At 39.3% G+C, this 23,307-nt stretch overlaps 1 protein-coding gene across 1 annotated transcript in view; it reads left to right on the top strand.

The window, feature by feature from the left end:
- Nucleotides 1-6,617: 6,617 nt before the first annotated feature.
- LOC105432409 (uncharacterized) overlaps nucleotides 6,618-23,307 on the top strand; it is a 36,508-nt gene continuing 19,818 nt past the window's right edge. Inside the window, exons 1-2 of the mRNA XM_011647209.2 lie at nucleotides 6,618-8,538; nucleotides 23,101-23,273. Coding sequence (XP_011645511.1) covers nucleotides 7,626-8,538; nucleotides 23,101-23,273 — 1,086 coding nt within the window. The 5' untranslated portion in view covers nucleotides 6,618-7,625. The remainder of the gene's footprint in view (nucleotides 8,539-23,100; nucleotides 23,274-23,307) is intronic.

Genomic DNA, 23,307 nt, shown 5'->3' with positions numbered 1-23,307 from the left:
CGCAATTCGCCTCAATAGAGCAAACTCACCTGCTGTCATTATCTGAATTCTTCACATGAGAACATTGATTTATCTATCAACTCCAAATCTGACATCTTTATTTGAATTAAATTTTTCCTTCACAAGTGAAGGACATGAAAATATTCTTTTTTGTGAAGTAATCTGTCTGCATCATAAAACAATTCATATTTACGAGAAACTGATATATGCTATTATATAAAAAATATTACATTGGAAATTAACAAATTGTCGAAAGAATCTGTTATATATATATATATATATATATATATATATATATATATAACATATATATATATATATATATAACATATATATATATATATATATATATAAAAGTTATAATAATATATAAATAATATTATATATAAATTTTTTAATTCTATTATCTAAAAATATTTATATTTCTGATTTGTCTTTAATTCCGGTACGATTTGAAGTAATCTCGTTGCGCCTCGAGGCTGTCAAGAAGAAGCTGACGATCAAGACTAGTTTGAGAAACAGCCGAGAAATCGCGATCGATCGCGCATCCGCATCGATCTGTCGTGCCACAGTCATAAAAGACAACGAGAGTGGATCCAGCGAAGGGTACCGATCTCGCGCGTCGTACCTGCGGGTAGAAAACCCCTTCAGTGCCGCGTCCGAGATTTCTTATTAAGGGCGATTAGCCTGAAAGTGGGCAGATCAAGTGGATGCACGTATAGCGGGGCCTCGCCTATATAAGTGGACGGTAATTGAATGTCAGCGTAACCTCGGTACCCCGGGACAGCTTTTTATCCCCCGGGACGAAAGTACAGCCGTGCGTTAGCCAGATCGTTTGGTACCGCTATCTTCGCGTAAATCCGCGCAAAGGTCGTGACTTCTCGCAAAAATGCCGTCCATTATCTAAGCGCCTCTTAACGTCCGCAAAGAGGGCAAAGCGCTATTTTTAAGCGTTATTTTTTTCATTTTTTATTTTTCTTGCGAACAACAGCACGGCGCCAGATCGAATATCTTGCAGCGAAAGTAAAGCCTCATTTTTTTTTCTTCACAATAAAGCTTTATTAAAGTTTTAGCTTATTATTTTTTGAAAGTTTTTTTTATCAAAGCATATATTATGTAATATTTAATTGATATTTAACCAATTAATGAAACATTCATATGTTTTCTTCAGATGCGAGATTGAATAAAGGCGTGAATTGTAATTCGAAATATAAAGCGAACTTGAGAATACTGAAGATTTTTTATGGTGGCTCACTGGTAGACTCACTCGCCTTTCTCACAGTTCTAGAAAAAAGCGAGAGCGACACTTTTGGGGGGGGGTTTCTTTGGGGCGAGTCAACGGTTCCCGACGGTGCTTCATTATGCCGATATTACAAGCTTATTATAATTGCATCGGACGCGCGCGTTACATATAATACAATGTACAAAGTACTTGGGTCCGGAGCGAGACGACGGGGCTCCGGCAGACGTCTCGGGACTCACAAAAGCTTCCTCGCTTTTCACGAGCAGGCCGGCCGTTGCTCGGCGAATAAATGGCCTGATTAAGCACGCCATTTTGCCTGTAATGCAATCCTTAGGCATACCAAGAAGAAGAGAGAAAGAGAGAGACTTCATTCGTCCCGCGCTACCATTGTGCCCTCGCGTACATACGCCTTCGGTCGATCATACGGCCGGATTAGTCCCGCTCCCCTTTCATATGCTCGATTACATTCGATTCTTGCGTTGAACAGGAGGAATGCGCATATAGAAGCCGCACTTCGAAAAAAATTAACATTCCCGAATCGGGTTTTTATGCCGCAGCCGATTTTTCGAGCCGAGATCTCTGGTGGATTTGCATGATTGTCAACAGTTGCGATAACGCATCCTGTCATAAGGTTTATGATTAAATATTGTATGACTTGCTTAGCTTCCGAAAAAAAATTCTAATTTCAATTTTTTTCGAGATTTTAATTTATGTATTCTATGAAATTCTATGAAATGAAACCTTTTTCTTAAATTATCTAAAATTGAAATGTTTTTCCCCTCATTTTATATATTTTATGACTTTATTTAAGATTTATTCTGCTAATTCGTCATCTTCATCTACATCTACTTCAATAATAATTGTTATCGATAAATGTTTTTGCCGCGAAATGTGCGTTTCTCCACGATGTAATTTGAAATTTCTCGTTGTCTCGCGCAACACCGGAACTTCGATCTTTTCGCACGTCTGATCTGTGTAACGTACACGAACGAAAAATCAAATTTCTCCGTTTGTTCGTGACGCGAGAAAACATGGCGCCAATAAAGGGGTCAATTTCAATCGATCGTGAAATACTTCGGATCGGATAGGAAACTAGAGGACAAAGGAAATCCATTGTTGCTCTGGGGCTATCAAACAATGGCATGCACAATGCCGACACAATCGACAATTGTATAGTAGCCGTTACGTTTTTTTCTTCTTTTTTTTTAGATATCACTCCTTTGCTTTTTTTCATCATGACAATAGTGGTCTAACGATTCTTACTAGTTAACGGAAAATGTCAACGGATTTGTCGAGCAGTTTTCGCGATTTTTTTCGCGAAATTCTAGAAACGGTTCTTTTTTTTTAATAGAATCGTGTTCTTTTTTACGCTGTAAACGGATATTCTTAACGGACCTACGTATCGGAAGAAAGAAAATCGAATAAAAATCGACAGTTATTTAAAAAACCTTGATATAATTTTATAAAAATATCTTATAGAAGTTGTTGGGAAACACAATATGACTTACACGTGCCACAGTTCTCTATAAAGGACTTCTTCTATAGGGAATTGAAGGAGAGGGTTATAGGAAAATACAATAGATTGCAAGTTCTATTATAGAGAAGAAATTTCTCTATATATAAGAAATTTTTATTTTCTATTCAAAAATAAAAGGAAAAAATATATTAAGTTATTACACAGAAATGACAATATAGTTTGTCAATAATAATTCTGCATATTTGACATTACATTATATTATTAGCAAATTGGTAAAAGTATCGAATACAATTATAATATTTATATAAAAACTTTTCATGCTAATTTAATTATTTTAATTTTTCCAAAAAAGTTTTCCTCAAAACCTTCCTTTTCTACTTGTAACTAATTTCTTCACTAAACAGATTCCATAACAGATAAAGGATATACTTTTCGAGGGATACGAATAGCTTCATTTCTAATACAAAGAAGTTAACAGAGAAGGCCAGAAAATCTTCAGAGAGAAAGTGAGAAGACGATAAGAAGTACGGCTTAAAGAGGAAGAAGAAGAGGAAGAAGAAGAAGAAGAAGAAGAAGAAGAAGAAGAAGAAGAAAGAGAAGATAGAGCCGAAGGGACTCAGGAGGAAATAAGAAAGCGACAAAGTCGTTGAAACGGGCGTGCTCCGCTGCTCGCGCATTGGTGCACCGTTGTGCACGATGTGTGCACAGTCGCCATGTTGAATATCCCCACTTCTGTTTCACGTGTCAGGGCACCTACACACGTGCTGCTGCCACCGTCGTGGCCACACGCGCCGTCCTCGGTAGGGCGAGAAATCGAGCCTCATCGGCTCCGCCATGGGGGCTGGTTGCTGTACACGGCGAGGGGACAAGCAGGAAGGGGAAACAGAAAAATATGAGGATTTAAGGGGTTGGATGCCAATTTCGGATAGCCGATTCTCTCGTCGTGCAGCCTCTCCTAATTGAAGCGACCCTGACGATGGTTCAAGCTGCACGGACAAGATATTTATTAGAGCACGGAGTGTCTTCCCCCCTCCGGACTTGAATTACGATCGTAATGTATTCGCCGTGAGAGAAAGGAGGATATTCTTGGGAACACATGCGACATTAATCCCACTGTACTTTCCCGTGGTAATTGCGGTTTGAAATTCTGGTCGAATGAGAGAGGCAATTTCTACAGAGAATCGAACCGACACAAAATTGCTCGATTATTGGAAGCCGCGAGAAATTAATTTACCAATATAAATTCGTTATTCCTTTCTCTCTTCCGCTCTTTCCCCTCTCCTTCCCTGACGTTAAGAATAGAATACCAACACGAATATGTTAGTTCGCCTCAGGCATAGAACGCGCGCGCGAGACGAAATTAATAATCGATTGATTGAAATTAATATTGATTGAAAGTATAATGATGCAAATCGTCAATCTCGGAACGCTTACATTTCTGCGTGCTGTAAATGCCGTTCGATATCATCCGAACATATGTAACATTAAAAGTTAATCGATTATTCCTGGCGAGATGAGGGTCCCGTGATTGAGTACTTCCAATCTCACGCGATATGGCGTTTACCGAGCGTCTCCGATCCGTCGTCCTTTGATACGTCGATTGATTCGTTCTAACTCTGATTAGACGTAGCGATTTAGCACGGAATTTATTGTCGCTATAGACTCGCTTCCTCGTCATGACGGAATATTTCTTCTTATAACATATCGAATAAGTCGATACCGATTTGCAAGCGAACGCAGTTTACACGTACTACGTCATACGCCTTTAATATCACTATTGAAATGAATATGAAAATTATATAAATATTTTAACGCCCTGTTTCTAACTCTGACAAATCCTATCATTTGGAAAGAATTAATAATGAAACGTATTCTTGCCACATCCATATAACGATAGATATTTCTTTTTAAACTCGAACTTTCTCTATAAGTTTCCAGAATAAATCTAATGAAACTCAAAGTCATAAAAGGACATAAAAATATTTAGATATAAAAAATATTAAATAAAAAATGAAAGTTATATCTTTATCACGTATTTAGTAATACGATGATATAATCACATAAATACGGTCATCATTTATAAAATAAGAGGCAATAATTGTAAAACGATATCTCGTAAATGTTAATGTAATTGTAACGAGTACAGTGTCATCCATTCCAATTTTTCAACGCGGTTTTGAGATCAACGATGACTTGATTACAATCAATGGTTAAACGTCGTCCGAAGATGAACGTCAATTATGAAATATTCGCTCGGTCGACAGTAGATTTTCACGGTTCCGCGATCACGAGTGCTTTCAACATCGTGACAGGAGTGTCAATTCGCGCCGTCGGTTGACGTCTTAATTGCGCAATTAGCGTCGATCAAATTATATGACAGTGTTGGATATTACTGTTAAATTCTCCGTAATCGCAATATCGCATAGATCAGACCAAGTCAGTCGACTCATGATATTAAGTTTCGAAAGATTTTAAAAACGCGCGAATGTGAACTCCACTTTTCGTACTTTTAATGGCAATCAATGTTTTGAGCATTTAATTTTTGTATTTAAATTTATTTCTTGACATTGTTGTATTGAGCAATTGATTTTTATCGATTAATGCGATGTTGAAAAGCAGTTTGTATATATGGAAATTAATAGAAATTTAAGCTTCACAAATTGTGAAAGAAATTTCGATAAATGTATATGTAAATAAATTATTATACTTCTTCGGTGATCTTTAACCTTTACAGCAGAATAGAATCCTAAAATAATTTTTTCCTAAATCAAAAGTCGCATATCTTTAATCTTTTAATAATTTGTTAGGATAATATTTTTATATTTTCTATACATAACGAATCTCAAAGAAAGACTATGCGTTTGAAAATATTATAAGAGAATTTTATTTTAGGATCTTTTTAAATTGTTTTTTTTTTAATATTTGTTATAAGATTACTTTCAAAATATATCCTCTTTCTTCTTTTCTGTATTTTAATTTTGAAAAATGTCAAATACGGGAATAAACATCTTATGTTTAAATATCTGATTTTTATGAATTCATATTTTTCATGATTCTTCAATTTTATGAGAAAACTCTTCATTTTTATTTGGTATTTCTATTTTATTACTTTGTAAGTAATCTTTTTTATATTTTTTTTTGTATTTAACAATGAAAAGAATCTAAAGTCATGCTTACTAAGTAAAATACTAAAATTACAAAGAATAAATAATAAAAGTCATACTTAATATTCTTTCACTTCCAATACCCAAGTGAATAATCTATCATAATAATAGAACTCATCATTAATATTGTGTACTAATCATTTCTAGACCTTTCGTTTGGAATAACTTGTCAACACTGATTATTTTAGATCTTCTGTTTAGAATAACTTGCTCAACAGCTAAAATTACATCGAAACATTTCTTTATTGGGTAAAATCTTTGGTCATTATTCATTTGAAATGTAAAATATCTTCTATTGAAAAGGTTACCTTATACAAAGAATATAAAGACGGTAATTATTATACAAAGAAAAGGTGCTTCGCAGCCTTGTTACGAACTCTTTTGACCTTTCACAGCTTTTTCTTCGCCTCTCCAGCGGGATTTTATTGCTGCTCTCCAGCAGAGAGGAGAGCTCGAAGAAACAAACGGATCCATACGATTCGTAAAACGTACGAGTAGCTTCTCTCTCGTTTCTCCCACGGGAGGGGATAGACGGGAAGGAGAAAGGGGAAGGATTAAGAACCAGGGGGGGCGGGAGGTTGGGGGAGGAAACGGGGGAAACGCGGGTGGGAGCGCGAGGGAGAGCCAGACGTATTAATTAAACGACTCATTTTCATCGCACGACAAAAACGTGAGTTTAACGCCCATCGCCGACTAATGCGTCGCCCCACTGCAGCTTCTACGTACCTCGCAGGAATCCTGGTAGCCACGTCCGCGTTCTGGCCTCGCGTCGCGGCGAATCGGCCAATCGGATACGAGCTGGTGCACGCCTAGCTTCGTGCGCATTATCATCGAGCAACGCCCATCCACGGTCGATTTTCTGAATCCCCACTTTGCGAGGTACCCTCAGACTGGTGAGGGATACTCTGGTGGGGTATTGGCTCGAGGCTCCCTGCTTCACCAGACTGGTCCCCACTACGGCGAGGCAAGCGCCTCGTTTAGCCTGTAATTTGCTCAAACACTAGCAAGCTCTCGTGCCAGGAACATCCGTCAGAGCTGGTGCTCGGAGTTCGCTCTTATAACCTGGAGCTCAATTTTCATAGAACGTGTGACGTGTACTCACAGATTACGTGTCCTTTTACATCCCATTTCTTATCAAGGTTTTAAACGCGTTGCAAACAGGTCGATGGAGAGTGTTGGACGTGACGTACAAGTGAGTGTCGTGAGACCGCAGCCAGTGCGACGGCGTTCGTGATTACGTCAGTTAAGTTACGTTGATGGGTAATTTGGAAGTACTTGCGAGACGACGAGTTCGCGAATACGTATCGCTCGTATCCTAGTGATGCGTGAACGGGAGGCTGGGACTTAATTGTCCGTCGTGAGTGACTGTCGAGGTAACCGAAACCGATCCAACGTGTTCGGAGTAACGGACCTCATTGATGATCGGTTGAGGTGAAGAATTAGAAACTATTCCTAGTTGTTGAAAAAAAAAAAAAACAATCGAGAGATCAAACACCTCGAATTCTTGGAACTCCTGATGAGGTGATTGGTGTGTCTTGTGATAATTAGGCGGTGTGATTGTTTGGAGCAGATACGTCTGGAAGTAGGCCTAACGACGGAGATCGCTCGATCGATCCGAGAAAGGTGGTTTCGAGACGATCGCGATGACGCGGCGAACCTAATTTCGACAATTCATCACTCGCAGATCCATTGGTCCCGTCAAAGTGGGTTGTCCACCTGGGAAGCGTACGATAATCGTACGATGATGCCGCTCGCGCCGACGCCAATCGTCCCGGTGCCATCCAGGCCGAAAATCGGCTTTAGCATCGACTCGATCGTCGGCGGCGGGCAGGGTGACCGCGAGGCGGATCGGTTGGAGCGAGTCGAAATCGATGGCAGTCCGATGGAGATAGTTGAGGGCTCGTCCTCGCCGCGGGCACGCCGGGTCGCCACGAGATCACCCGGTGCACATTCCGAGGGTTCCGATCGGCCTGTTTCCAGGAGTTCTTCCGTCGAGTCGTATCCGAACTCGCGACGGACACCGTCGCACGCCACCGTCGGTGGCGGCGGTGGTGGCAGCGGTGGTCATCATCATCTTCACAGTTCTCATCACCATCCACATCATCACAATCTGTCGGCAACGACACATCTGGATTTTGGTCGGACAACCGTTCACAGCCATAGCGGCGGCTCCACACCCAACAATAGTCCCAGTCCGCCACATAGGATACCACACGGGGACTCACCGGTCGGGTCGCATCCCCAACCGCCCCCGGGGGTAGTCAGGCCTAGCCCGAACTACCTCGCGCCACCACCCAACGCCGCGACGGCCGCGGCCATGGCCGCGGAGCAGCTCAAGTCTCTGTACGGTCTACCTGGTCACAGTCCCGCGGGACCGCAAACAGGACAGAATGAATATCACACGCAGCAGCTGGCTCTGGCCGCTAATTTGGCCGCGGCCCAACATTTCCAGGCGGCGAATATCGCAGTGGCGTTACAAGCGCATCACGGCGCATCGCCCCATGGACCGCCGCATGGGCCTTATCCGCACGGGGGAACCCCTGGTGGTCCACATCCACCACCTCACCCTCACCAACCTCCCAGGGACAGCTATCCCCTGTATCCCTGGCTGCTTTCGAGACACGGCAGGATTTTTCCACACAGATTTCCTGGAGGTACGTCTTTTATGCTCGACATTTGTTTCTATTGAGTAGAAATCATATAGTTTCATATTTCTCTATAGGTGAACATTAATCGTCATGTACTCGGAATCAGACAATTATCTAAAAATGATTTATGTTCCTTTTTTTTTTTTTTACAAAGTGTATCCCTTTAACGCCCGTCATTTAATTGTGTTGTATGATTTGTAGTGTCAAAAAATTTGTAATAAAAATATAATGTTTTCATATTTTTTATTCAGGTTTTTCTATCTTTGCAAATGCTTTTTTTCTGGGATTTATTGGGATTTATGTATATTAACGTCAGCAAATGTCAAAAATTCTATTCAAGTAAAAATATTTATTTAGTTTAATAAGAGAGACATCGCTGTTTGTCGGGGATATGTTTGTATTCAGTAGCTAATATCATTTCTGAAGAGTCAAATGACTTGAAAGAGTCATTTGACCTCTGTTTAGCGATTATATTTATTACGCTGAATATATAAGTTTAAATTTATATATGTCCGAAGATTTCGGCAATAACTTTGTAATTACATTTACATCAGGCTTATCGCGTAGTAATTTATCTGCATGAAAGCTATTCAAACAGATAAACTATCATTCGCATTCCTTATCAGAAATCATGCGAGATCAACGCATAGAAATATAATAATATTTATAATGAAAATGATTTGTCGCGGCACTTTGAATATCTCATGAACTTGCCGATCCGGTATGTCAAAGGACATTGACACACATTTTTTTCGAGTGTTATCGGACCGAGTATGTCAAAGGACATTGACACACATTTTTTTCGAGTGTTATCGGACCGAGTATGTAAATAACTAACAAAGTCACACAAAATTTGATCGATGTGCGATTAGAAGATCACGGTTACGCGATTTAATAATAATAATAATTATCCCTGGTTACATGCGCGCGCGCGCGCGCGCATCTCTTCGTTACGTAATTATTTCGTTACGTAATTATTTTTAATTAAGATTTGGTAACATTGTTGTCTCAAGTATGGTTCTCTTATCGCGCGCCACGCCACGCCGGGCAAAACAAGTGTCACAGTTTTCCCGCGTTTCTCGGCGTCGTAATTAATTTATTTCCCCGCGTTGATATCGCGCCAATCCAATTACGCGCTTATCGCCGTTCGTATTACTATTAATGGGAAACAGAAAGAAATATCGTCGCTCCCCGAGTGTTCCCCTCTCGGGTAACGTCTCGTTCGGCTCCCCGCGGCTCGATCGTTCCGTTCGCGCGATGCTGAGGCACGCATGCACAACTTTATGATGGATGACGCCGCTTATCGGTTACGCCGAGATAACGATTTCTCTCGTTCAATATGTATTATTGAACAATCTGAGATATGTCGAAGAGACGTTTAATGTTTACGACATAAAGAGAAGCGACACTGTCGTGAGATTAATTTGAGCCTTATTGAAGGTTCGCTGAAAGATCAATATTAATATCATGAACGTCTTATCTCCGGCTATTAGAGAGGCTATTAAATGTATCTCATTGATCAATTATAGGCGACACATTTTTTTTTTTGCCTGCGAATAACAATTTAGTCAATGACTCTCGAAACAAGTTTAAGAATAGCGTGTTGGATTTTCAAATAAGCGTTTTCTTTTTCTTTTTACTTTAGATTATAGGTTTATCAATTCTGGATTCTAGAGACATTAGCCATTTAGGAATCTATTTTATTCTCGTTCCGAGAAGCATGATTGTTAGTTGTGTACACTTTACGCCAAGTCCATTTGATCTTTTTTCGAACAGCAAGATAGAGTCTGTTTCGCAAACTTTTTACAAACTACTTAAGATACGCTGGCCGGCAATCAGACAACGTAGGCCTCGTTTAGTGTTACTTACGTGGTCGGCTACAAGAGGCAGGCTCGGAGAAGATAGAACATCCCCGGCAGGTAGAGAAGACGATTATCATAAATTTACCGCAATCGGCACGTATACGGGGGACAAGGCGTGCCACTTGGTAAAGAAATATATCCGCAGAGACGAAACTAGTTTCCTTTGAGAAAAGCTCCACAGGACACCATATTAGTCCTCGGTATTTCGTATGTTTTTTTTACAAACTTTTCTCTTCCTGTTTTGATAACGGTGGATATGTCCAATGATTGAAAATTATTATCAAAGCTTTGCAAATTAATTGGAAATGAAATCATATATATGGAAAGATTATAATAGGACGTTATATTTATATAGTGTAAATATTTGTATAAGACGTTCATACTAGTGGCTAGAATATTAAAAATTTTTTAAGTAAAATTTATCATATTTATGTAAACATCTTAATCTATAATTATTTTGCGAATTCATTTTCAAGTTGGCACTAAATTTTGAGAAATCTGGAAATTTAGAGAAACTTCAACAAAACCGTTTTCTCCGTGTACGAGTATAAATATTTAAATGTCTATTTAAATATGAATATTTATTATCTATTTAAATATGAATAACGTAAAAAAACAAAAGCGTTAATCCAAAGGAATCTTTTATTATCCTCAGAGAAAAGCTTTTTTTAGAAAAAAGAAAAAACAATAAGGCGACTATAATAATAAAAAGTACTTAAAAAATAGATTAAAAAAACGTCAAAAAGTCAAAGTTTAAATGAGCACATATTAATAGTATTATAAATCTAGAAGAACTAAAAAGAAGAAACAGAATGTCTATATTTATTATCATATTTGACAGTTGAATGTCTAAAGTAGTAGATTAACAGTAAAAGTATTAAAAGAGACGTCATGAAAGATCTTTGAGAAACACTAAAAGGGAGTGTAGTATTGCGACTAGTATTGCGAGAAAAAAGATAGTGAAGAAGTTCTAAACTGGTTAAGATTGATTTAATGTAAAAGAAGAAATGTAAAATGGTGAAAGTTGAATCAGATAACTTCGTCTTATCGCAACTTTGTTAAAAATAACTTGTAATTAATAGTGTCAAATAGTCAAACGTTAAGAAAGTCAACGTTTTAAGAAAATCAAGAGTTATTAAACGATTAATCCATTGTCTACTGGAAAAGTACCAAATAAAATTAAAAAGAGTGAGAAAGAAAGAGAAAGAGAGAGAGGATGAGATGAAGAGAGATCACATTACAAATTTTGCAAATAAGGATGAACAATATTCACTTATTTTAATTTAATATAATCAACGTAATAGTTTCTAATAATTTTAAAATTATTAAATAATACAAATCAAACTAAGAAATAAATTCTGCGGAGACAGAGCGGCTATTTTCTTCTCTTCAAAATTCTGAAGACAGAAATTCAGATTCTACGGAATCAATATATTTACGATTTAAACGACTTTTTCAGATATCGATTAAGATATTTCGCGTCGGCTTTTTCGGTTTTTGTGGCGATTATTCCCGTTGAAGTGTTGACCCGATAATGCGTGCTCAAGATAGAGTATTACGCCCGCAGTATTGCCGTAATAAATATCTCCTATATATTAGAAATTGCGTGAGATCTCGCGCGCCGATCGGGTTTCTCTCCATGCAACAAGAGCATCGGGACGCATCGCGATGTATCCGATCGGAGGTTCAGTCACGTAGAAGGGGCAGCCGGCTTATCTAGTAATTAGTCGGTATCGGTAATTATCGTTGAGAGGAGCAAGAGATCCTCTCTTCCCCCGCTATTTTGCAGGCATACATGTACGTACGTACACGTACGTCTGAATGTACGAATGCACGCTCGACCGAGCGCGCGAACGTGAAACCGTCTCGATAAGCGAGTCTTTGATTATTTTCTCTAGCCTATTTCGCCTCTCCTGCCTGCCAACGTCTCTAAAGGCTCTTAATAGTGCAAAGAGAACTTCCTTCTCCGAGTCTCCTGTTTCCATTCCGTTTTACGTTGACGGACATTACCGTAACGGTTAATTGCCCCGGGTGTTTTTTTTCGCCGCTTCGCTTCTGCATAGATTTTTTTAGAACCGATACCGATATCGTGAGTGTGAAATCTTCGGCTGTCGCAAAATGATTTATTTTATGAATTAAATATAAACGCGTGGGAAATAAAATCACGAATCGTGTTTGAATTTTCCATCGACGATAATTTTAAAATCGGGCCTTTTTTACAACGCCAATGAAAAATGGCGTTGTGGTTTGGTGATATTTAAGGAAAGGACGACAAGTTAAATGAGCCTAAAATCAACATTAGTTTAAATGTTTAACTCTGACCGATTAAAGCTTCTCGCGTCGAGAAAAGATTAAATAACATTTCTCATAAACGTTTAAAGAGTAAGAATTCTTTCCATCTGGAAAACATGTAATCTCAGTTAATTCGCAGTTAATTCGCAGTTCATTTTCAATCTCCGTTTACTCAATCAATGGCTAAATACGGTAGAGAACATTCCGCTATCAACGCCGGCAGGTATTACTATTGCAATTACATCTGAGATTTTGCAGATAACTAGCAGTCTCTCATCCTTGAGAGGAGTCTAATCGCCGGCGATGCGAAAACAATGCTATATTTAACGGCACGTCTAGTCGCAACGCGATTACAAATCCTGCTCGATAGGAGCTGCGCGCTAGACGTTGGTTGGCAAAAAAAAAAAAAAAAAAGAAACAAGTGGGATTCGCATCGTGTCTGTCGTATCCTAATAGCGACGCGTGATCAAAGAAAACATTTCTTCGTTCTCCATTCATACGAGAAGTCCATGAGTCCATTTTTTTTTTCCGCCGCGCGGCTGTCGCTCGTCGCGTCGTTTCGCGAGGAAATCCTTCGCTTTTTCGCGCTATTTTGATTGCCTCTCCATCCTTTCGCCGGGACTAATCACCACTGACGGTAAATTGCGTTCGGCCTGTTTTTCCATGCTCCCTTTTCAAAATTCGACTCGCGCGACGTCTTAATGACTATCCCGCGCGAATGACCACCGCGGTCGCGGCTCTAATTGCCTGTAATGAAGATCCACGGACCCGGGAAAGACTCGCGATTGTGAATACACATGCGGATTTGCGTGTAGTATTCGCGCTGGTTGCCACATTCTATTTTCCGAGATTGATCTCCGAGACTTATTAAGTAGCCTACTGTTTTTTTTCTTCTCCAAAAAAGACACGAAAGACACGGGACCACTCTGTGGTTATGCTTATAATACGGCGCCGGCGCGCGAGAAAAAAAAATATTGTTTCCGTGGTGGAGAAAACGGAAAGGATCGATGCGTGCGTATCTGGATCTGTCATTACGACTAACAGAATGTTGTGCAATTTCCCATGCAAATGCGGATAATTGAAATGATATGTGATTAATAATATCGAGGAATAGTAATTGAATGAATATTACGGAAAACTTCAGGTTTCATCCCGTTCGTAAACAATATATCTTGCAAACGTTAAGATACGAGATTACGTTAATTAATGGCACACGAAATAATTTATACAGCATCACGCATAATTATTTCTGTAGAATTGAGACGATTAATATTTTTTTTCCATAATAAGAAAAAAGAACTAATGAGAGTCAATTATATGGAAATCAGTGCAGCAAAAATAAATACGTATAAATTAACTTTATTTAAAAATGATACGAACATGTTTCTGAGCAATCTTCAGCAAATCACATGTGATAAGATTGATCCTACGCTCTGTGTCATAAATAATGTCGAATACGATCTTTCAGTTTTAATATTTTTTTGGTGTTATGTGTTAATTTTGTATTATAAAATTTTATTGATGTCTTTTTGACGTGCTTCGCTTTTATTTATCTGTGATTATGGATTTATCTTTCAAATCTAAATGCTTTTCTTTCTTTTCAAGAGCATACGAGCAGAGAGTATATATTCGAGGATGTATAATGAATCTCCTGATTTTAGCGTAAATGTCCTTTGGTACCTGGCGGGCGTGTAATGTACAAAGGCTCCGCCAAAGCTGCCGAAAAGTTATTGACAGATTCAATAACGACTTAATCAGTTAACATTACTAAAATGCCATTTATCCGTACGTTCGCTGCGGGACATCCACAATGGTTTCGACGATACCAAATGGCCCGTTCTTTTCGCTACGCTTCGTGTAAACGTTTTTTCTCGCACGACTCCCGTCGCGTTTCTTTTTTGTATCTCAGGCAACGTCTTTTTTCAAAGAGGAAAAAGAGGATACCATTGTGCCGCGCCCTGTTGAAACTATTACTCTACATTTCATTGATTTTTCTTTTGACACTTTTTGTCGAAATGATGCCAATTTAAAGAGTCGATGAATTTTTCATTTGGAACAAGAATATACAAGAAACGACTATTTTTAGTTTAGTTTAATTACCGCTGGACACGCGATGCATTTAAATATATTCCCGCAATGGTAATGTACACCGATGCTCCGCCGTCGATTTTTCATGCGGGAATACGATTATGAATGCGCAGGTGATCGAGCTATCTATGCATTGCGTATCTCTCAATGAGAGTGCACGAGTACGCAAATAAATTGGCGGAGGCCGACGACGATGATTGCATATTCCCCGCGGCTACTGACGTTCGTGGCCTCATAGTATCGACACGACACGAGTTATTTTACGAAAGAATAAAATCTTATTTAATGAATTTTTTGCGCAGTCCAAATTAATATTTGGGGGACGGTGTCGAGATACGTATCGCGGGATCTTTCTTTCGGCATCGATTTTTAAAGAGCTCTCATAATTGTGATTAACATATCCATTCCAATGAGTACTGCATAAAATTTATATTACGCAGCCGACGGCGGCGTAACGACATATACATGCACCGTGCACTTTTATTGTAGAAAGTAGGCAAATCGACGGAGGATATCTCTTGCGCGGCGCGAAGGGGCAAATCTTTTACTCGTTTGTGAAATGACGCTGGATCATTTTCATTTGCAATTCCGCGAGCCTTAATTGAACGTTATCACGAAACGCGACACTAATGCGAGCGACAAGATAGAGGCCGGAGTATGCCTGAGCGTTAAATAATAACAGATTTCTGCGACTCTCCCGATCCCGCGATTTCTCGCGGATCGGGATAAACGCCGCTTTCCGCTAACGATCCTTAACCAACAGTTAGTTCTGCCCGCGGAAATGCGATACCATTGTCAACAATCGGCTCTGCGGCGCGCCGTTAATTGCGCGCGCCTCTCGCGATTCCGCGCCGGTCAGCCGCGGCGAGAAATCGCTGATATCCGGTATCAAACGGGCTTGGGGCGAACGCCCCGTACGTGTATTCCGCTGCCGTGTAATTAAGTAGTAATCATTCACTTACCGACACCGTTTATCGTTATTGTGCATACGCCCGGAACGTTGGGACCAATTGGTTTTGGGTGGCTAGCCAAGCGGAATTCTCTAATCCGTTCGCCGTTCAATTCTTTCGGTTCTGGGTATCTATTTCAGAGAAGTCTCGTTTTGCATTAACTCGCCTTTTACTGAAAACTTTCTTTTAGAATATTTTTTTAGAACGGACTGCTCTTTCGCAGTTTTCAAACTTGGATTAATCTGATTACATATGAACGAAATTATAGAAAATTACAAAGAATATTAAATGACGTAGGTTACAATTTAGAATAATTTTCATATATATAAATTTTGAAATTATATATATTTACTATAAATAAGAGAAAAATATAATAAATGAGTTCTCAAAAAAATAATAAATTTTTCATTTTTTATTTGTCTCAGCCGTAAGTCTATAAAAAAAGTTTGCGTAGGAATTTAAAATCTATTAATTTTTTGAGATTTTTATTATATTTATATATTATTTTTATTGTTTCCATTTTTATTAATATAATGTGTATAAGGTGATATCCAAAAAGTGTTGAAATAACTACTATTTTATAATAAATGGACTGTGAAATGCACTGAGATTTAACAATGCAGACATAACCTGTCATTTATATTAGTATATAGTGATAAAAAATAAATATACATTTATGATTTTCTAAAAATAAATATTATAAAAATATAGAGATTTGGCTGATATATTTAAAACATTTCGACAGACTATGAAAGAAATTTATTTGGAATTTTTCGAAAGCACATTATTAATGTTAAAAATATATTTACAATAGTTTTTTCTATAATATTTCAATTATTATGTAAATTCAGATGATTATTTAAAAAATTCATTCAACTAACCGAATTTTTGGTTCCTTTATATTAAATTTATTCGTATTACATTTATTTTATATGTATGCATATCTCTTTTATATGATAATAAAAATGTCACTTCTATTATAATCTAAAGAATGTTTATCTTATTCATTACAAAATAATAATTCCTTAACTTGAATGATTTTCTAAAATTGTCATCTTGCAAATAGATTCTTTTCACATTTCTTTCAGAAATACAATTAAAATAATGAATCGTGATTTTTAACAATTTAATACTTCATAATTTTAGTATTTAGTATTTTGTGTAATTCTATTCTCGTATGAACAACAGAATCCAACAAACAGTTAAATCGCGAAAATAACGTTAATGCGACACCAAGTCAGATTACACAGAAAAAAAGAAAAGATATAAAAAGAGGATGAGCCGATTTAATTGACAATAGCACAATTAATCATAATCGCGATCATAATAAACAATCGTGACTCAGTTGACTCGCCGAGGAAGATACAACATTTAAATTATTATTTAAATTATAACATTATTTTTAGATGCATTATAATTCACAGCTGTTGTTGCGTCGATATCCAGGAAGTTATGAGCACTATTTACATTTCAAATGGTAGCGCCTACGCGTTTTACGACGCGGGTTAGAGAGCAGGTTGCTGTTCGTATTATCGCGCCGATATCTACGTAATCGCGCGGTCCATAATATATCGCTAATCGAAGTGTTTTATGCAAGTACACGACAGTTCGCGAAAACCCTCGTGAATATGGAGTTACAGAACGCAAAGTTGCTTCGGACTTGCCTTGCGTTATACATAGCGTATGTAAATGTTTCGGCGATTATCGGTCCTTTTGTTTACGTGGCTGCGTGCGATTGCGAAAATGGCCTGACAAAGGTACGTAAAGTGCAAAACGGTCGAGGTTATTTACGTTTCCATCGTGTGTAATAGCTGCATTATGAGCATCTTTATCGAAGGTGTGAAAATGGCAAATATTTCTATCGTTGTGAAAAATAACGCGCGCGCGTACGTAAGCACGAACCGTCATCGTGCATATGCATAATCATTAAATCATTAAATTATAAACGATACAAAATAAACAAATAAATTTCACAGGTGACGCAATAATCTTTCTTTTTTTTTTTTTACACATATTTTATAATGTGAATTTTAAACAAATAAATTTCACAGTTGACACAGTAATCTTTCTTTTTTCTTTTTTACACACTTTTTACTTGACGTGAATTTTTAACTCTTCTCCTCCGTGCGGCTCGTGGCCGTGTAAAATTTTCGATTTTTCATCTTGACCCTTTCGCGTTGCCGAGTCTCGCCGCGAAATCCGCACGTGCACGCGTTGGCGCTAATAATCGCCATTAGCGAATTCGATTATGCTTTAAATAGTCGACCTCGTAAAACCTGTCGCGGCCGCGTGCACCGAGCCGGACTTTACGACTACGACGTGCCAATCACCCCTTTGTCGCGAGGGAAATGGGATTTCCTCGCGTCATTTCTATTCCGCTCGCAAATTGCCCGGTAGCGAAATCAAAGGACCGCGTCGCCGACCGATCGATCGCGGGCCGTTAAAATCGTTAAACGGCCTAACCCGCTTCGGCGACCGGAAGGTGTCGTTTCGTAATTGCCGCGCGAGTCGCATGTTTTATTAACTTATGCATGGATTCTTAGGCGACGCGTTTGTGACCTCATGGGATATTATGACGAGGATACTCAAGACGACACGCTGTCGTAACTATTATATAAAGTCTAATTAATGGATATTATCTAATGGACGGAAGTAGATACACGTGACGGAGGTACAGAATTTTATCACGTTGTATCGAACGATTAATCACTTTTGTATTAGAATAATAGACGTGGGAAATGTTTCGCATGCTCCCGTAATTAATTACAATGATAATTGTAATTAATTGCGCAATGTATATTTATGTAAGTTTACACGAAGATTTTCTTTGCGAGGATGCGATGGAATGCAAAGAATTTCATCGCGGCTCTAGAGTTCAAGGCTATCTCCACCTCGAACGAACTATTGGTCCAACTTTTAATTAACCTCCCGTTATGAGATTAACTCTTCATCCCGCGCAATCCTCGGCTCGCTATATTTACGGCGAGTTGCCGGCTCAAAATTATCTGAAGGCAAATGGAATTAAATAGATCGGTCTCGAATAATTAATAGCGTCACAGTTAATTATTTCAGATACGTGACGAAATTACCTCGTGAAAAAGTTCGATGGTCGCCAATGAAATTACGGTAGTCGCGAGAAATAATAAAGTCGAGCAATCAGTATAATGCCGTGCTATCACGCTATAATTCCTCTGCGATTTATGGACCTTTGACTTACGACGAGGAAGAAACCTATTCGGAATAGCGGTTATATTTGGCGTTATTTCTTTTTATCTTATATTCGCGCGCACATTTTCCTTCAGATTTAATTCGTATTCTTTTAACAAGGAAGATTGAGCTTTCGCCTTTCTCGGAAGCCGAGACTCGTTTTCTCGCCGGATGTATTAACTCAATTTAACCGAACGCCGGCGCATCCACCTTCCCTTATTTGCATTTTCATCTGTTTCGCGATATATTGTCCGTCCGTTGCTTTCGTGAGCGAACGTCGACGTCTCGTCGCACGCTTAGCGACAATTAAAAACGCATTAGCGCGATGCACCGAGCGGGCTTTTGTCAGCGAAATGCGGTACCAGAGACAGAGAGAGAGAGAGAGGGAGAGAGAGAGAGAGGAGAGACAAAGAGAAGGAGAGAAGACTCGGTGGTAGCTCGGCAGGCTGCATGAAGGGAGAGGGGGCGGGAGGAGGGGATATAATTTGATACGTTTACCATTTGGTCTTATTTTTGAGTAATTTCGAGTCGCTCTGGGCGTCTCAGCTGCGAAAGCCGCAGCACAAGCTTCCCGTAATTACAGGCCGTCCGACTCGCCTCTTCGTTCCTCCGCGTCGTCCTTCTTCGTCCTCCGCGCTATGTCGTCCTCGTCGTGATCATGGTTTCCTCCTTCTCCTTCTCCTCCTCTTCTCCTTCCTCTTCTCCTCCGCTTCTCCTCCACGCGGCAATGGACGAGTTAAGCACGTCGCTCCGGGCGATGTCTAGGAAGTTCCTAGGGAACCGCTAACGACGAAGTATTCGCGATCTCGTCACGGGATCGATAGGGATCGCGGATCGATCGCGCGTCGCCCACCTTCGTGAAAATCGCATTTCGAATATAAGACTCTTTCAACGATCATAATCTTCTATTATTGCTCGATTAAGGATTTAAAAAGAAATTTGGAAGTAACATTAGAGCTTGAATTACGTGCGTGATGTGTGTGCGTCATTAAAACTGAATAATTAAAATATGGTAGCAGATGTTTCTCTATGGTATGATAATTCTTAATAACGTATGATTAAATAATTTCTAACAATATTTTAGATTTCAATTCTGCTTGCTGTAGATCATAAATTGCAAAAACGCGAATAATTATTTGTCACGTTTGCGCATTGTTTCGCACTTTTCTCGCGCCGTTAAACGTAATTCTAGCCGTCCAGCCAACTGATTAATTATTGGCGAAACGCGATTGTTACCTCATACCGGTGGACTGTAGTCGTGGTATGCAACATATGTCGCGCGCATTCAAAATCGCAGCCGAACAGAGTCGCAGTAAGAGTCATCGCATTCACTATTCATTACCCACATAAATAGCGATCGCTTCATGCACGAGCGCGCTGCTAATGATCCTTTATTCCGTCGCTGTAATTAGCACCGGTCGTGTACCTGCAGAGAATCGCTCGCTCATGTAATTCGACATAATTTACATTTATTCGGGTTCACTCTCTCTTGTGCAAAACTAGCAGAAGGAAATGCTTGTACAATGCAAATGTAAGATTTAATTTGTAAACCGATATGTCGCAATCAAGACTTGCTTCAAAAATTATGACTACTTCAAAAATTATTAATTTATAAAAAAAAAAAAAATTAATATAATTCCGTTGTAGGAACATCCGTATGCGAACGTTTTTGCAAATATAAAAAAATATAGCAATTATAATGCTGATTTCTTCAATGGGATTTACGCATGTGGATTATGCGAATTACGCCGGATTGGATGAAGCGACTACATTTTCGTTCATCTCAGAATGGCGCTGATTAACGCGTCTATTCGCACGTGAAACGCTTTGATCCTATCAAGAACCTTCGCCGCGCGATTTGCGAGCGAAGGAATGCGCTCGCACGTGGAAGTTCTCTTTGAGCAGCACACGCCCATATACGCGACGTGTTCATTAAGGCATTCGCTTCGCGACTCTTCTGAGAACGGGAAATGAGCTGTTGGACAAAATAGTGACATAAAGTCATACGCATCAAGAGGTGTGCCACTTAATTAATGCCGTTGAAAAATTCTCCTCTTTCGATAAAAAAAAAAAAGGGGTGATTGATAAAACGAATTCAACTGGATGTTAAGTATCCTTTCGTGCGGGTCTTTTGTTTTTTGAAATGAAAAAAAAAACGCGGCATATGTACCATTATGATGGAAGGCCACCTGGAATGATAGGTCACATGATAGGCCTGTAAAGTCAGCCATGGAAATTATATGGTAGATTCTTTCGCGATGCAAATGGGATTAATATCGGCATGAGTCGCAAGCGGTCTCTACCCGGATACCAAGTCATACTCAGTCATTACCCAAAGTTACAGGTATCCGAGTATATTGACAGCATTAAATGTAATGATTCATCGGTCAATTGCGATACTACTGGTCGATGCGTTTAACCTACTTCTCGATCACTTTGTCAGCCCTAATGCCGCAATTGAGAATCCGCCGGCCGGCAAAAAAATATGGGAAACGTACAGATGGCTCGAGGATATAGCAGTCGCCGGACTATCCAGCTATTAACTTGTCAGTTTCAACCGCGAAGATCCTAGTGGATAAATTTTTCGCAATGCAAATGATACGATTCACCGTTGCGGCTGGTCGCGTGTACGTTATACCGGTTACTAGCTGTAACCTACTGCGCGTGACTTATTTAGATCACTTTGCGCGCTGACGCTGTAATTTAGAAACCGCAATGAATAATAACACGGAAGGCGCATGCAAATGCTAATTGATGTCGGAGATCGTCACGGGGGAGGGACAGAGGAAAGTTCAAAATTTTGCTACATATCGCTACTTCGAGAGTGCGGAGGCTGATTTCTTTCTGAATATTCAACTCGAATTATACTACATGTACATAATTACATGTAATTATACATCAGAATATATCAGATTTTTTTTAAATCTGCACACAAATGGCTTTTCGTTAGATCTTAATCGATCCTGAGGAAATTTCAGTTTGATTTCACCTTTGTATATCTTTCCGAGGATTTCAAAGACTGATTGCCGAGAATCGGATTAACACTCGTATAGCACACAGTCGCGAAGTATAGTCACGCGTCATAGGGAAACCGTACGGGCGACGTGGCGATTTATCGTCCCGAGCTTTCCGCTAAAGCATCTCGGGTGACTTCCGGCAGACGTGGCTATCGGTCGATCGACATGGCTCTTTCGTGGTAGAATACTCAATTACCTGGCCCCAAGTTCCTGACTCTGTACACCTTCTCTCCGCCTCCACGAGTAGCACAGTGTTTCTCTTTTTACCCCCGGCACGCATTGGTCCTACAGTTCGTGAACGAATTCGTGGCTTGCGTGTCGATTATTTATTTTCAAGACGAGGCGCGCACACGGACACCAGCCGGATGACGTCGTGGCATTTAACAATTAATTAATCGTTAATAAATCCTATTCCCCTCCCCCCTCCTCCCCCCATCCGCCCATGTTAACCGACTAACCATCTGAAACTTTATACGGGCAGCTCCGCGCGTAATTAAATTACCATTTTAATTTGTTGGCTGTGAATTACGCGTTCTTAACCAACATCGATTCATATCGCTGATTCATTATTTAGATTCAACATTTACCTTGCTTCTTAATGATATCTCATCAACATCTCGGTAATTTCGTGTTCTCTTTTTCTCCCTTTTTTTCTCTACTGCACTTTCATCTCATTTTTTAAATTTCAGCAAAAATGGTACCACGATCGTAATCAAGTCGTAATCAAGTCCCATTAAAACTTACTAATTAATGCAAATTAAATTTAAATGTTTCCAAACAATATTTAAAATTTCAAAAAGAAATATGCAAAATTGAGAAAATTTTGTGGTACCAATTATTATGAAATTTGACATAGACATAATATGAAGTAAGTTATGAAGAAATTTAAACAAAATCTAAGTGGCTAAATGAGTGGATCCTGAATGGATCAAAAACCAGATGGATCCAGTGGATCGTGTTCAGTGTTCATTTGCTACAATCTCACTTTGATAATAGAATAACGTCCGTGAATAACCCTTGACAAATACTACAGCTTTGCCGGCTACAATCTGGTTTTTGACCAGGATCTACTCATTTAGCCATTCGATTTACCACAAAATTTTTCCAATTTCGCATGCCCCTTTTCAATTTTCTTGACATTGTGTCTCTCAGGTCCTGACATACCCGGCTTCTTGCTTCAACCCTTCAGAAAGCCGAAGAGAATAAGGACGGCCTTCAGTCCGAGTCAACTACTTAAGTTGGAACACGCCTTCGAGAAAAATCACTACGTCGTCGGTGCGGAGAGGAAACAGTTGGCGCAGGCGTTGTCGTTGACGGAAACTCAGGTAAGCATAAGAAATTTTAACGTGAACGTTCTAC

This window comes from Pogonomyrmex barbatus, unplaced genomic scaffold, assembly GCF_055798465.1.
Source record: "Pogonomyrmex barbatus isolate J1 unplaced genomic scaffold, ASM5579846v1 scaffold1, whole genome shotgun sequence".
NCBI lineage: Eukaryota > Metazoa > Arthropoda > Insecta > Hymenoptera > Formicidae > Pogonomyrmex > Pogonomyrmex barbatus.
Note: the sequence above shows the minus strand (reverse complement) of the source record. Positions and strands in the feature narration are given on the sequence as shown.